Here is a 15,079-nt window from a genome sequence, read left to right as displayed (position 1 = left end):
CTCATCCGCTACCACCCGCCGGGTCCTCAAGGCCTCTACGGAGAATTTTCGACGATGATTTTTCGCTCCGGTTCAGCCAAATCAAATCTTACCTCAACAGCGAGTTGCCGCCGGAATCGTCTCCCTTGCCAGCTTGGTTATGTAATACAGGCTAGTCAAACCGGCGGCAATTTTTGCGGCCGAATCACGATTTGTCGCAGGCGAAATTTTTTGTCGACGACAAAAAATATCGCTTTTTTGTTGTTTATTCGTAGTGTACTCTGTAAGGTGTTGTTTGTTCTCATATCTTGTTAACAGGACAGACATGGGGCAGCGGCAGGCATGAGGCTGGATGAGCAACTGTTTTGGAGCCAGGGACCAACGATTCATGCCATCAGCAGCAAGAAATGGATAAACTCCGTATTTCGATCACAATGCCTCGGTTTAGTCGACTCACCACTTGAAGAGCGTGGTCTCGACTCTGGCCCATATCGCGATAAACTAAACCCCTTTGAAAATACAGGGTATCAAGCCTGCTCCACGCAGTCAAATCCCGTTTCATTAAACAACAGAGGCCTCCCCTGAAGATGATCGCATGCATGGCAGGTTAACCGGGTTTTGCGTCCACGGCGCTAATGCCAGTGGAATATCAATTTTAGTTGCGATAATAATACTCGGGACCACGGCACTCATCGGGCCTTTCTTTCAGAGCATGAAATATGAAGCTGGTCGCCTGCTGACATGTTGCAGAATCCATGCTCCCAGAGCAGCAGCACGAATGGGAGAAAGGAAGAAAATATTGGAAGCGATTAAACTTCTAATTGTAGCGATTCTTAGGATATCGCATTTTATTGACTAGATGGGAGGCTTTTTTTTTTTTTTTTTAGGTGAGTGTAAATTGATATCATTCTCACCATACCCTTAAAGAACCAGCGATTTTGTCAAGCAGGGATTTTTTTCCCAGTGCCATCCACCTTTAACTCATTTCTGCAAGACGGATTGGCCTCCTTGCCCTCTGCATGGATTTCTTGTCCTACAGTCTCGTCCGCCGTGTCCAGCTTGTTCCCAAGGTTAAGCTTTGTAGATAGATTTTTCTCGATATGTCCGAGGCTGACCTTCCTCTTCCCCTTCAATTCATCCAACTCCATCTGCAATCTCTCCGCCTTGCGGCGCAAATGCACGATCCCACTTTTCGCCAGCTCCAACAGTTTCTTGATATCCCTCTGGTGGCGTCTCGCTGTCCGTTCTATCCTAGAATCCTGCCTTCTCAGCTCCCGCAATAATTTGCGCTTCTCTTTCCTTTCAACGATCAAAATGTTGCTGACTAGCTCGTATAGGGGCTTGCAGTGGTGGTTGGACAGCGTACCGGCCTTGACATGCCTGGATATGAAGATGATGGAAGCGTAGATGTCACTGACCAAGGCGGCGATGCGGGCGGATTTTTCACTGGATGAAACGTTTTCTATGCCGGTCAGGGAGAGCGCGCCGCGTGTCTGAGGACTTTGTTGAGTGTCTCCAAGGTCGGAACCTTCAGTGGCGTTGTTGGCCATGATATAGGAGATTGGAGAGTGATTTGAGGTTTCCGTTTTGATTTAATAGAGCGGAATACGCATGGGGAAAAAAAAGGAAGAAAGATCAAGGTGGTTTACTTTTCGGCTTTAAAAGTGTCGTTGCAGTCCATGGTATGCCGACTGCGGTTGGGACCAGGCCTTATGAGCTCCGGCAGGATAAAGAAGTAGCCCCACGATGATCGTGAAATACATAGATGAAGCCTGTCCAAGCTCTGCTCAGGAAATGGCCTTGTCCTCCCTCAGTGAAACTAAGGATGCTCCCTATGGTGCTGTAATTAACGGGAAGTGCTGCCGTGTAAAACACTGCCCTGTTGAACAATGCTTTGTTGGAGTCCTTTGTTCTGTCGCAAAGAGGACCCTTAAATAGATTGAAAGTCCACATGGCCAGCTCCATGCCATTGTGAATCGGACAATGCGCGCCTAGGACAGCTGCTCTATAGACTTTTGTGCTTGCGGCTCGCGAAATAAGCTTAATCCGAACGTGTTTGATGGCGTGGATGTTTGCTGTGTTTGCCTCCATACAACCCTTTCCCGAGACAGCGCGGGGAAAAAGAAAAGCATCAAAAAGAAAGAAAACACCCCCGCCATCCTTTCACCTTCACCTTCCATTCAGCCAGCTAAAAGGAGGGGAGAAACCAGCACAGTCGCAGCCATGGCGCGCATCGAAGAGCTCCCCGACGACTTCAACGAATCACTCTCCCTCAATGACCCCAAACCCGCATCCAGCTCCACCACCATTCCCGAGACCCCCTTCGGCATCAAGCCCATCGCACCCAACGATGACCCAACCACATCCACCGCTCCCGCCCTCCCTCCAGCAATGGCCTCCGTGAAATCCCACACCGCCGACGAGATCCTCTCCATGATGAACCAGACCCCGCTGTTCATGACGGACGTCGAGCAGGCGCTCCAGGACAGCGCGGGGGAGGAGAACACGTTCATCGAGGCGATTCGCGCGCTGCAGAATGAGGGCACGCAGCTGCAGGTTGCCGAGGGATTCCGCGAGACGGGCAATGAGCTGGCGAGGGAGAAGAAGTGGAGTGATGCGCGGGAGTTCTATGGGAAGGCGTTGGCGACGGTGAGGGATAAAGGGGAGGGGAAGTGGGATGTCAGTGAGGATGTGGACGGAGACCGGAGAAGGATGACGGAAACGGAGGAGAAGGTGTTGGTCAATAGGGCGTTGTGTAATTTGGAGATGAGTGAGTGCTCTGTGTTTTCTTGTGCCTTTTTTTTTTTTTTAATGTGCTGTGTTTACAGGTTTAGATGGGACGAAAAAGAAACCTTTTTTATCCATTTTTGTCCCCAACCTCTCTTCCTCTGTCCCTATTCGCTCTTAAATAGAAAATTACTGACCGGGCCAAATATATATAGAAAACTACCGGTCCTGCATCCTCGATTGCGCCGCAGCACTCAAAATTAACCCTGAAAACATTAAGGCCTACTACCGCTCCGCCCGCGCCCTTCTCACCCTCGACAAAATACTAGAAGCCCAAGACGCCGCAAACCGTGGCCTCGCCCTTGATCCCACAAACAAATCCCTTCTCCATACCGCAGAGCAAATCTCCGCTCGGAAAGCTGCCCTCGACGCTCTCGCCGCTAAGAAGCGTGCTGAGGCAGAGCGTGAAAAGCGTGTTAAAGTTACCCTGGCTACAGCCCTACGCGCCAGGAACATCAAAGTCCGCGAAACCAAACAGCCGCCAGACCTAGACGACGCGAACATGCATCTCTCGCCTGACCCGCTGTCACCGAAAAGTACGCTGGTGGTGCCCTGTGTGCTACTGTATCCCATGCACGCGCAGAGTGATTTCATTAAAAATTTCGAGGAGACGCAGTGCGTGCGTGACCACCTGGAGTATATATTTCCCTTACCATGGGATGAAAAGGCGGAATATGGCGTGGACAGTGTGGATTGCTTCATGGAGACGGTGACCGGCGGTTTGATTCGCGTTGGGAAGAAGATGAGTCTGTTGGAAGTGTTGAGTGGAAGTGGAGGAAAGGTGGAGATTGTGGATGGCTTGGTGAAGATAAATGTCGTGCCTGTGCCGAAGAGCCGGAAATGGATCGAAGAGATGAAGGCACGGAGGGCGCCGGGCTGATCCACTAGGGCCTTTTGCTATTCTCGAATGGTATAAGGTGATTTCTCTTGACGCCGCGAAGGATTGGCGCTCGCCCAGACACATGTCTGGATATACGGGCTATTTCATCTCCGAAAGACTAGCCCAAGAAGCGAATTTAACCGGTTTGGATCGATCGGGGATAGGCGATATGTAAGAGCCAATGGACGGTGGTCAAAAGCGCGGATGGCGGTTAGATATGCCGTTGGCAATTTGAGTTCGATTCGGGCACGTTGAGGATCCAAATGATCGACGCCCAAAGCTGACGGGATTTTGGATTGGATGGACCGGGAAAAGGAGACTGTGTAAAGGTCGTTCCCCCGACTCTAGAGAAGGGCATAATCGTATAGATCTGTTTCCAAAATATTCAAGGAGAAGCCGACTTCTATTCCAAGAGGATGAATGAAGTACGCATCCAACTAGCCATCTGTAATACACCACGACGATATGGTATGTAAGGGTCAACAAGGCCGAACAGAACAAGAATCATGTGCAGGCCGTTACTGTTGATAATACGACATGTGCTGCAGCATGACGTCCCAGTTCATATAATTATCATCGAACGTAAATTGGATCGTTTCGGGCATATTGTAATATGGATCTCTGTACTCAGGAAGCGTGCCCATCGATATCATGTGGGCCATGCTTGCCTGTGGGTGGGTTGCGGCGATAGCGTGGTCACTGACAGTCTGGTCGACAGGCCTCGTTGTGGAGACCGGCACCGCCGCCGCAGTCGGACCTGTTGTTGCCGGCTCGTCGTTGAGGACGTATCCGATATCACATCGTTTTAGGTACTTTCTTGTGGACTGTTCGCCTCCAAATACCGTGGCGATCTCAGAAATCACAGTCTCAGGATCCAGGGGTTCACGGAGGCCACGGCGATCATGCATTTCCAGCATTTTGATAAGGACCTTCCTTCCATCCACCGCAATTGATATATTGGCGTCGGTGTATGCGAGATCCGCAATTATCATCTCAATGTCTTTCCGAATATTATCTGCGGGAAACGCCCGTTCTACGAGCAAGAACCCCGCTAGAGATACTGCAGCTGAGAAAGTCTGGTATCCTTGGATGAGAAACTTTTGGGATTTGCGGAATTCGTCCACGTTGCGGTTGCGGAGGTTGCTATACACGGCGAGGACGTCATTGGCAGCCTTGACACAAACTTCCCAGGAATTTCCCGTTCGGGTGTGGATGAAGGGTCTATTCATGCGGATACGTTGCATGCATATACAGCTGTTGATCATATGATGCTGCCAGGTGATGAATTCGAGATGATCGCCTAGAATAGCACACTCTCGGTTTGGCCCGATCTGGAAGTACCAAGGAAATTTGGAAACGAGGTCTGCGATTTCATCATCAACGGATTTGACATATTCATAGGAGCTGAGGAGATCGACGTCGGTGTTGTACAGTTTTTCAAATATCATGAAGGCTTCGGCACGAAGGATGTTTGCGGTGGTGTCAGTCGGCTCTTCCATCGGTCTGGGCTTGATCGAGGTCTCGGTGATGTCGTCATCATTGCAGTGGGCCGGGAAGGGAACTTTGGAAGGGCTGGTACTTATCAGGGGAGCCCTGCCGAGGCACATTGATTGGAAGCTATGCAGATTGTTAGTAAAATCAGAACGGCTAGCCAAGGCTGTGTGCCTTTAGAATTTTATTGTATTTTTTTTAATTTCTTTTTTCTTGTTTCTTTTTCACCCCACATACATGTCGCAGTTGAAGAGTTCCCACCAAATACGCCGTCTTAGCTCTGTGTCGATATAGTTTTTACCGGGAACATCCCTGTCGAGACCTAGTGCCTGGGCATTCCTCACAGCTTGGCCGAGATGGCTAGAAAGGTTGTCAGCAAAGGCGGACAATACATTCTGGCATGACAAAAAAAAAGAGGGGGGGGGGTCACTCAACGAATTCAATGCTTCGACATTTTTTGTGGCTAACCAATAGAGCTGGGTGATCAGAAACGTCAAGAGCTGAGTAACAGTAGGTCGAGCTTCAAAGCCGCCAGCATGGAGAGCCTGGCGGGAGGCTGAATACCATTCATGGGATTTGTTCCGGAGGCTTCTTCCTGGAAACCCGGCGTTCTGGGCAGCGTCAAGGGGCAAAAAGATTGCGCTACAGGATATGATGGAGTATAGGAAGGACAACCATATCAGATTTATGTCCTGAACTTTGGTGTTCCAGAATGCGGCGTATTCATCTTGGAAAGAGGGGGAGTGAAGGAAATGAAAGACCCAATTGATATGCTCGAGGTAATACATGGTTAGCAAGTCACACTGGTACTTGCTGGGTAAAGAGGCAGTGAGCTCCGATTTCCAAAACGAAGCCACTTCAGCCTGGGAATTAAGGCCCTGAACGGCCGAAAGAAGGATGGGAAGGGTACGGGGGGCAGTCGAAGTGCCGGCGACCCTCAGAACGACATCGCTGTTTTGGCTTGTTGACGTCCTCAGAGACAGAGTGTTTCCGAGAGGCAGTGAAGCAGTTGTGCCTGCAGCCCTGATGGTGGTCGAGGGAGGAGGATTGATGGTTGTCTCGGGCCGGACGACGGAAGCTGTACCGGGTTTGGACGTTGGATTGGAGTAAGGAGTGGCGTCCTGGGCAGAGGAGGAAGGGGAAGAGGAGGAGGCGTCCGAGACGGCGGCGATCGCATTGGTGGGCGCCTTTGGGCCGCCGCGGACCCCCTCGAGGAGGGAGGATGGGGCAGGATGCTTGCGACAGAGGTCCTCTCTGCGGTAACGGGTGCACGAGTGGCACGGAACCTGGCGGTCACATTTGAGTTTATGGCGCCGACACGGCAGGCAGCTCAACGCTCTCCGTGTGCTAGGGCCCTTTGCCGGTTTTGGTGGATTCGAAGGGGGTGGCGGCGGGCCCGTGGGAGGGATCCCGAAGGAGGAAGAATCCGATGGCTTTGGCCTGCGGAGAAGTCAGCATGATAGTTCCCCCGTTCTGTTCCGTTTCTTCCCCCAACTCCAACTCTGTTCACATTTTGTCTCTCAGCGGATTGGCAGTCCAAGGGGAATCTCACCCTAGAGGCCGCTGCGCAGCCATGATACAGAGCGGGCGACAGTCGGTTCAGCGTTCTCCATAGGCTGTTCACATCGCAGACAAGGGCCAGCGCCGAGGCAGCTGGGGCGATCCGACAGTCTGTGTTTCAGGGAAGAGTTCACGTTGCAAGACGCATGCCGGGATGCGAGATTATCTCTCAATCTTCCTAACACACACACTCTCTATCTCTCTCTCTCTGTCTCTCTCCTTTTTTTTTTTTTCTCTCTCCCCTCTCCACTCGCGCGCTGTCTCGTCGCCGCGATGAAGCTCTCCCCGCAGTGCCGGATCGGTACTAGTGCCGGGAATTCAGTTGTTTCCCCCCGTGATTAGTTAAGTATATAGTTAAGTGCTAAAACAGTGCAAACAGCAGGATGATTTGAAAAGGACCGAGACAAAGACGGGGACCACGAAGCGAAGAAAGAGGAAGAAGAGGAAGAAGAAGACGAAGAAGACGAAGAAGAAGATGAAGAAGAAGAAAAGAAGAGAAAAGAATTACATGGAATGGAAGCGGCTACTTATTAAAGCTTTGCCAGGGGAGTCCGCCGGCCTTTTATTCTGGTAGGGCCCTGTGCGTTCTTCTCCTGTCTCAAACGCGGCAACGGCCGTCAGCTCGACTGCATCCCGGCGGCAGGGTTGGTGGCCAGCCGAGCGCTGCGTTCGAGACGCCTTCATTCGCTGATCCGCCACGCTTGCCTAGCAATTGTGGGCTGCCGCTACTGCACGTCGTGCTGCGAATGGGGTGTCTAGCCTGGAATCCCGGCGGACCTCTTGTCCCGGCCGTAGACCAGATTTGTATGCTCGAGGCTGGACGACGGGTAACTCTGTATGGACGGAAGAGACTCGGTGCATCCGGATGCCTTCTCTGCCGCTCTGGCTGCTTCCGATGTCTGCTCTAATATTCTCGATGTCGCTGGAGTCGTCTTGTCGTCACGATACGCATGGGTTGTGATCCCGATACAACCCCTGTAGCCAATCATCTTGGCGAATTGCGGAGATTATCTAATAACCATACCTGTAATTACGCCCTTCGTACGATTTTTATTTTATTTTTTTATTTAAATTTTTTAAATTTTTATTTTTTTTTCCCCTTCTCTTCCCGCGTTGAAGAGACAAGAAGAAGATCGTGATTTGCTGTCATTCACCGCAGGAGGCAGCAGCAAGCTAATAAATCGATTCAACTGAAAAAAAAAAAAGCCCCTGTCAGGACCCGTGAAGCCTTTCGCGGAGCAGGACTTTTTTTCAAGAACCAAATTTTGCCTTTTTTGCCGAGCCCGTGACGGATCCATCCCCCGTCGAGCGACAAGGTTGTCCCGACAAGACACGCCACGCGCTTCCCGCCCGACTCTCCCCCCCCTTCGCGCCCACAAATCGAATGCAGCAGCAAATCCGGGGTTCTCCATCAGATCCCATCGCTCAAACCCGTCGCCCTCGTCTCTCCCTGGTTTAAATCTTATAATTTCCGCGGGTTCGAGTGGCCTCGACGAATAATATTATAATGAACCAACCACCGATCCCCTACCCACAGCCCTTCCCCCAGCAGTTGCCCGCCGCTTCAAATCCTCCCGGCTATCATCCCATTCACCTCCAACACCAGCATCATCAGCACCACCACCAGCACCAGCAGCAACAGCATCAACAGCATCAACAGCCTCAGCACATCGTCCCGCAGCCTGCTCAGTCGATGTCCTTCTACCCGAACCCCAACCTGTACGCCCAGGAGACCCTCCCGCCCCAGATCCACCAGCAGCACCAGCCGCAACAACAGCACCAGCACCAGCACCAGCACCAGCAACCACCTCAACCGCAACCTCAGCAGCCTCAGCAGCCTCAGCAGCAGCAGCAACATCCCTTCCCGCATGTCGTCGGCGCTGTTCCACCACATGCCGGCGTGGGTGGAGCCATGATGATGTCCCCGGCGCCGCTACCCCATCATGCGTCTGCTAATCGTAAGTCAAATCGTTTTTATTTGCTTTATTTTTTATTTTTATTTTTAAATGTCCTGCCAGGTCCTGTTTCCTGACTCCATCGTGATCTGCCGTCCTCTATTGGCTGGGTCATGCAAGTTTTCCCTTCCTTCTTGTCCGCCTTTTTCTTGCGACTTCGTATTACTCAAGAACAGATGAACTCTCCTCGGAGCATGTGCCTATCGTCCTCGTCATCCCAAGACCACGAGGATCGGGGGTCGAGTTCTCTCACTCTTGTCTCTCTAACTCTCTCTTTCTCTCGCGTACTTTTTCTTTTCTCTTTTCCCCCCTTGTCCTTCCTGCTGCTCCTCTTCTTTTTCTTTCTCAAAAATTCCTTTTTATAATCATCGTCTTTGAATGTGTCGCATTTCGACTTACTGACCATGGCTGTCCGCCTTCCTGCTGCACAAACAGTCCCTCACCACCCAGGTTTCTCCCAGCCCGCGTTCTCCCATCCGGGGGTGCCCGCTGTATTAGGCCAGACCTCTTTGCCCCAGACGCCTCACAGCACCAATGCCCTTAATAATGGCACCGCTTCGTTTGTCCAACCTCCGGCAATGACTACCGCTAGTGCGTCTAGGCCAGTATTTACAACTCCTACGCGGCCTGCCCACCTCTCCGGCCAGATGCAGGCCCAAACCCCCACACCCTCCCATCTGCAGTCCTCTCCCTCTCCCCACCCGCCTCAGCAGACACAAGCAGCACAGGCCGCACAGGCCGCGCAGGCCGCCATGGCTGCGCGAGAGAAGGCTCGCGTCACGACTCTGCTGGATATCAATTCTGCTCTCCTGCAGGAAGTTGTAAACCTCCAGTCCGCCGGGAAGACAGGAGGCTCGAACCAACCGGCCAATCCGTCCACTCAGGAACAGTCAGGTGCCCACTCTCCCGCCGACCCAGCGGTCGCGCAGTCTCAAAACTCCGGTCCGCAGGCCGCGAAGCCCGGTGGCAAGTCAACCCAGGAATACGTCGACTGCATGCGGCGCTTACAGGCGAATCTGGCATACCTCGCCACCATCGCTGACCGAGCCAAGAAGTCCGGCGTGGCAGCACCTCTGGCACCTGCCATCATGACTCCACCACCGAGCATGCCCGGTCTGAACGCGATATATGCGCAGTTGAATGAGCTCTTCCCCGAGGCAGCCAAGGCTACGGCGCAGGTACCACCACCGCAGCCACGTCAAATGCAAGTGCAGAATGTGCCCCACTTGATGCCACAGGCAACCCAGCCGATGCATGGCCCAGAGGGAATGGCACCGGGAGGTATGGGCGTCATGACTGGATGAACACAAAATAGTGCCATGCATGCTCCTGTTCTGTCAAGAATCGTAGTGGCTTTAAAGCAGACATGTGCCGAAAAGAGCTGCTTCTCCATCTCTAGTTTGGGAAGTCCGATATATCTGAGAGACCACGGTCCTAGCTTAAACATCCCTGCATGGAAAAGAGGGGGGGAAGAGAAGGAGATAATTATCTACCAATTAATTATGGGGGAAAAAGAAAAAAAAAAAAAATCAAAGTTTGATATTGCTGAGAAGAGATGACGGAAGGCCTATGTCTGACAGTACAAGCACCAGGTTGCTTGTTTTTGTGTGTTTTGCTCAATCAGGCAATTTTCTTTGGACTCTTCTTTCATCAAGTGGGTCAAAGGTGGTTTGAGTTGCTGATTGTTTTCCGCCATGCTTGTTTCATTACTGATCACTGTTGGAGCGGAAGCTGGCCCCATGAGGACGGTATGAACTTCTGGTTGGGCAGCGGCTATTTAGCCTGAAACAGCGCCACTGGTCGCGTGTGAGACTGACATATAGCCTACACCTCCGAAACGTTGGACCCTAGGCTGTGCGGCAGGGAGGGCATTGGCCAGGCTGTAGGGTAGCCTGCAAGACCTTGGTGGTCATGATTGTGACCAAAGACCGGGGGAATAGCGATGATGCTGGGACGGTAAAGTAATTAACTACACCGGTTGATTGCCTTGTGTGTACATACATGCACATAATCATAGTACAAATACCACTACCTAGTTATCCATTCTTCCCCTCAAGCGTTCATCTAAATGTACGACTGTCTCATCACCATCATCATCATCTTCGTCGTCGTCGTGGTCGTCAAAACTGCCTGTCACGTGGCAGTGCAAACAGGGCAAAGTTTTCCGCATTCGGCGCGACGAGAAAGTTTGATGCGCGAAGCTGGCGGACGGACGAAACGGAAGCAGAATCGCATCTCAGAACCTCGCGACGGCCGTCCTGTCTCTCCCGCCAGCGCCTTGTGAATGCCCAATCTGTTCCGCCTGCAGCTCCAGGAGGCATTCCAAGCTCTGACGCCGTCCTCACCGCTCCCGTTCCAACCACCACCGCTGCTGGTGCTGCTGGTGCTGCCGCCCACCCTCCGCTCAACTTCTCCCGTTTCGAAGCGCCCACACGCGGCTTTGGGCGTGATCTCTCGACGCTCGTTTTCCTTAACGCCAATTTCTCCCCCTGGCCGCATCTTGTCTTCCCTGTTACTGCTACGCCATCCCGGCCCTGGGTCAAGCTGTTTGCCTTTGGTCCCAATTGCTAGAGCCTCTCCCTGCACCCGGTCCCCTCTACTTCACCACGGGAAACGCAATCAGCCTTACCACCACCACCACCAGCAAGCTTATAAATACCCCTCTGCATTCTCTCGTCGATCTTACTTCTCCTCTTCCGCCATGGAGCTCAACGGCTCTCCCCAAAAACCTAAACGCAAACACAGCGGTGACCCTCACTCGTTACCCTCTGCCAAACACCTTCGTCCAGACTCAGCCGCTCCATCCTCACCCAGGATCTCCGGCGATCAGACTTCCGGCGACCTTGCCGTGTACGGATACCGCAACGTGGACTCCGCCGGCGAAGAGACGGCCGCTGCCGCCGCCGCTGCTATGGAGATGCAGCTGCCTCCCGACCTCGCCGTGTACGGATATGGCGATCCAGACTCCGCCGCCGAAGATGCTGCTGCGATGCAGATGAAGCTTCCCGCCGTCCAGACCGATTCTGCGGAGTGGCAGGAGACGATTGAAACCGTCGTGAAGAGCGTTGTGTCCATCCATTTCTGCCAGACTGCGTCCTTTGATACGGATCTGTCCATGTCCAGCCAGGCCACGGGGTTTGTCGTCGATGCGAAGCGTGGTTATATCTTGACCAACAGACATGTTGTCTGTGCGGGCCCGTTTTGGGGTTATTGTATTTTTGATAATCATGAAGAGGTACGCTCAGGCTTTTTCTTTTTCCTTTTCCTTTTTTTTTTCCCCCATACCTCCCTCTATTTGTATTTCAGCTCTTTGGGACTCTTGGTGGCTAATTACAAATTTCTGCCGGATAGTGTGATGTAACACCCATCTATCGCGATCCTGTTCACGATTTTGGTATCCTCAAGTTCGATCCAAAGGCAATCAAGTACATGCCCCTCACCGAATTGAAGCTACAGCCAGAATCCGCCCGTGTGGGTGTGGAGATCAGAGTTGTGGGAAACGACGCTGGTGAAAAGTTGAGTATTCTCTCCGGTGTGATCAGTCGTCTTGATCGCAACGCCCCGGAGTACGGTGAAGGGTACAGCGATTTCAACACGAACTACATCCAGGCCGCTGCGGCTGCTAGCGGTGGGAGTTCCGGCAGTCCCGTGGTCAACATAGACGGCCATGTGATCGCGCTGCAGGCTGGTGGTCGTGCTGACGGTGCGGCAACTGATTACTTCCTCCCACTCGACCGACCCCTTCGCGCGTTACAGTGTATTCAGAAAGGAGAACTTGTCAGTCGCGGAACCATACAGACTCAGTGGATCATCAAGCCCTTTGACGAATGTCGACGTCTTGGTCTCTCGCCAGAATGGGAGGCTGAAGTCCGCAGAGTAGCCCCGAAAGAAACCGGTATGCTCGTGGCGGAGATCGTACTTCCTGAAGGCCCTGGCGACGGCAAATTACAAGAAGGCGACGTGCTGATCAAGGCCAACGGCGAGCTTCTGACCCAATTTGTCCGGTTAGATGATATCCTGGACTCCAGTGTCGGAGGGGACGTTCATCTGCTGGTGCAGAGAGGCGGCGAGGACCTGGAAGTTACGTGCAAGGTTCAGGATCTTCATGCGATCACTCCGTCACGATATGTTACCGTTGCTGGAGCTACCTTCCACGATCTATCCTACCAGCAAGCGAGATTGTATGCCATCGCGTGCAAAGGTGTCTATGTGTGTGAGGCAGCTGGATCGTTTAAGCTGGAAAGTACATTTTCTGGATGGATCATCGATTCAGTTGATAAAAGACCAACAAGAAATCTAGACGAGTTCATTGAAGTTTTGAAGACTATCCCAGGTATGACCTTCTTTTTCTCAGCATTTAACCTTTCCCCGCTGAGTTACCGGCGTCTGACGGTTGAAAATAGATCGCGCTAGAATTGTTCTTTCCTATCGCCATATCCGAGATCTCCATACCCGTGGAACAAGCATCGTTCATATTGATCGTCACTGGCATCCGCATATGAGACTGGCCCAGAGGAACGACCAAACAGGGCTCTGGGATTTCACAGACCTCGCGGACCCAATTCCTGCCGAACCCCCGGTCCCACGTAAAGCTGATTTCATTCAGCTTGACGGTGTCAGTCACCCTGCCGCTGCTGATATTGTCCGAAGTTTTGTCCGTGTCTCATGCACCATGCCCGTCAAGTTAGACGGGTTTCCACAGGCCAGAAAGACAGGGTTCGGATTAGTGGTTGACGCAGAGAAGGGCTTGGTTGTGATCTCCCGAGCGATTGTCCCGTTTGACCTGTGCGATATCAACATCACCGTCGCCGACTCTATCATCGTGAGCGCCAAGGTTGTCTTTTTGCATCCCTTGCAGAATTACACGATCATTCAGTATGATCCTAGCCTCGTCCAGGCGCCCGTCAAGACCGCACGCTTGAGCCCAGAATACATCAAACAAGGAGCGGAGACATTGTTTGTGGGGTTCAATCAGAACTTTAGAATCGTGGTTGCGAAGACTGCGGTCACTGATATCACCACTGTTGCTATTCCACCTAATGCGGCGGCTCCTAGATACCGCGCCATCAACTTGGATGCCATCACTGTTGACACTGGACTGAGCAGTCAGTGCACCAGTGGTGTTTTGCTAGGAGAAGATGGTGTGATTCAGGCTCTGTGGTTGAATTACCTCGGTGAACGAACGCAATCCTCCCACAAAGACGTGGAATATCATCTTGGCCTTGCTACGCCGTCTCTGATCCCCGTCATCTCGCAAATCCAGAGTGGTGTCATCCCGCGCCTGCGCATCCTCGATATGGAGACATATGTTATTCAAATGAGCCAGGCACGTGTCATGGGTGTCTCGGAGGAATGGATTGAGAAAGTCGCCAAGGCTAATGCCGCAAGACATGAACTGTTCATGGTTCGAAAGGTGGATTGCGCCTCGCCGTTGTCCGCCGATGTCCGACCGCTAGAAGAGGGAGACATCATCTTAACGTTGAATGATAAGCTGATCACACGTGTGTCCGAATTTGATATGATGTACGACCAGGAGACTCTTGACGCGTTGATTGTGCGAAATGGCGAGGAGATGAAGATCAAGATCAAGACTGTGCCAACAGAGGATCTGGAGACCGACCGGGCGCTGATTTTCTGCGGTGCCGTATTGCAGAAACCGCATCACGCCGTTCGACAGCAGATCAGTAAGTTGCACAGCGAAGTCTACGTCAGCGCAAGGGTATTGTTTCCACCCCCATTCCCTCTTCCATATTTTGAATCACTGACCTGTACGTAGTCGCGTGGCTCCCCAGCCTACCAGTACGGCCTCTCTCCAACGAACTTCATCACCGCAGTAAACGGTGTCAAAACCCCCGATCTAGATTCGTTCATCCGAGAAGTCAGCAACATCCCCAACAATACTTACTTCCGCCTCCGAGCCGTGACCTTCGACAATGTGCCCTGGGTCGTGACCATGAAGAAGAATGATCACTACGTATGTCTCCTATCCGTTTTAAGATTGCCCATTCACTAACCTTTCTATTTAGTTCCCCATGTCCGAATACATCAAAGAGCCCTCCGCACCGCTGGGCTGGCGAACTGTCAACTACGATCGCGGCAAGGAACGCCGCGGGACTGGCGACATTGCAAATCTCAACGCTGATGCGATGGACGAAGGCAGGGACGAGGGTGTTAGTGATGTCGAGCCTGACATAGAGTGATTTGAACAGGTCATACATACCTCTGAAGCGCTTGGTGATGTCCCATCACTACCGTGACACTCGTATGATCCTGATGTTTGTACTCTATTTTGTATATCGAAAGTGACTGCAGCAGGCTAGCTAATGGATTGGGAAACGGAGTTCGGTTGGGGCGTTTTTTTGGAGACCTTGTATTTCCGGGCTGAACTATCCTCTGTTCCTATTTCCTTATTTCCATTTCGTACTTT

General features: G+C 52.1%; 5 protein-coding genes across 5 annotated transcripts; 3 read left to right on the top strand and 2 right to left on the bottom strand.

The window, feature by feature from the left end:
* Positions 1-920: 920 nt before the first annotated feature.
* On the bottom strand, positions 921-1,529 carry CIMG_02824 (uncharacterized protein; the record flags this gene model as incomplete). The annotated part of the gene is made up of 1 exon (XM_001249052.1): positions 921-1,529. The coding sequence occupies one exon, from the start codon at positions 1,527-1,529 to the stop codon at positions 921-923; it is 609 nt and encodes a 202-aa protein (XP_001249053.1).
* Positions 1,530-2,119: 590 nt separating this feature from the next.
* Positions 2,120-4,140, top strand: CIMG_02825 (tetratricopeptide repeat domain-containing protein). Its single transcript, XM_001249053.2, has 2 exons — positions 2,120-2,749; positions 2,922-4,140. Exons 1-2 carry the CDS (start codon positions 2,203-2,205, stop codon positions 3,644-3,646), a joined length of 1,272 nt encoding a protein of 423 aa, XP_001249054.1. The 5' UTR covers positions 2,120-2,202; the 3' UTR covers positions 3,647-4,140.
* On the bottom strand, positions 3,538-7,087 carry CIMG_02826 (transcription factor). Its single transcript, XM_001249054.2, has 4 exons — positions 6,690-7,087; positions 5,573-6,577; positions 5,375-5,497; positions 3,538-5,263 (listed from the first exon to the last, which is right to left on the bottom strand). Exons 1-4 carry the CDS (start codon positions 6,710-6,712, stop codon positions 4,165-4,167), a joined length of 2,250 nt encoding a protein of 749 aa, XP_001249055.2. The 5' UTR covers positions 6,713-7,087; the 3' UTR covers positions 3,538-4,164.
* Positions 7,088-8,204: 1,117 nt separating this feature from the next.
* Positions 8,205-10,695, top strand: CIMG_02827 (uncharacterized protein; the record flags this gene model as incomplete). Its single annotated transcript, XM_001249055.2, has 2 exons — positions 8,205-8,655; positions 9,088-10,695. The coding sequence occupies 2 exons, from the start codon at positions 8,205-8,207 to the stop codon at positions 9,954-9,956; spliced, it is 1,320 nt and encodes a 439-aa protein (XP_001249056.1). The 3' UTR covers positions 9,957-10,695.
* A 241-nt stretch (positions 10,696-10,936) lies between these two features.
* On the top strand, positions 10,937-15,050 carry CIMG_02828 (Pro-apoptotic serine protease NMA111; the record flags this gene model as incomplete). Its single annotated transcript, XM_001249056.2, has 6 exons — positions 10,937-11,531; positions 11,631-11,887; positions 12,004-12,985; positions 13,056-14,371; positions 14,429-14,626; positions 14,679-15,050. The coding sequence occupies 6 exons, from the start codon at positions 10,937-10,939 to the stop codon at positions 14,850-14,852; spliced, it is 3,522 nt and encodes a 1,173-aa protein (XP_001249057.1). The 3' UTR covers positions 14,853-15,050.
* Between the last annotated feature and the right edge of the window lie 29 nt (positions 15,051-15,079).

This window comes from Coccidioides immitis, assembly GCF_000149335.2.
Source record: "Coccidioides immitis RS genomic scaffold supercont3.1, whole genome shotgun sequence".
Lineage (NCBI taxonomy): Eukaryota > Fungi > Ascomycota > Eurotiomycetes > Onygenales > Onygenaceae > Coccidioides > Coccidioides immitis.
The sequence above is the reverse complement of the archived record's forward strand: the minus strand, read 5'-3'. Positions and strand labels throughout refer to the sequence as shown.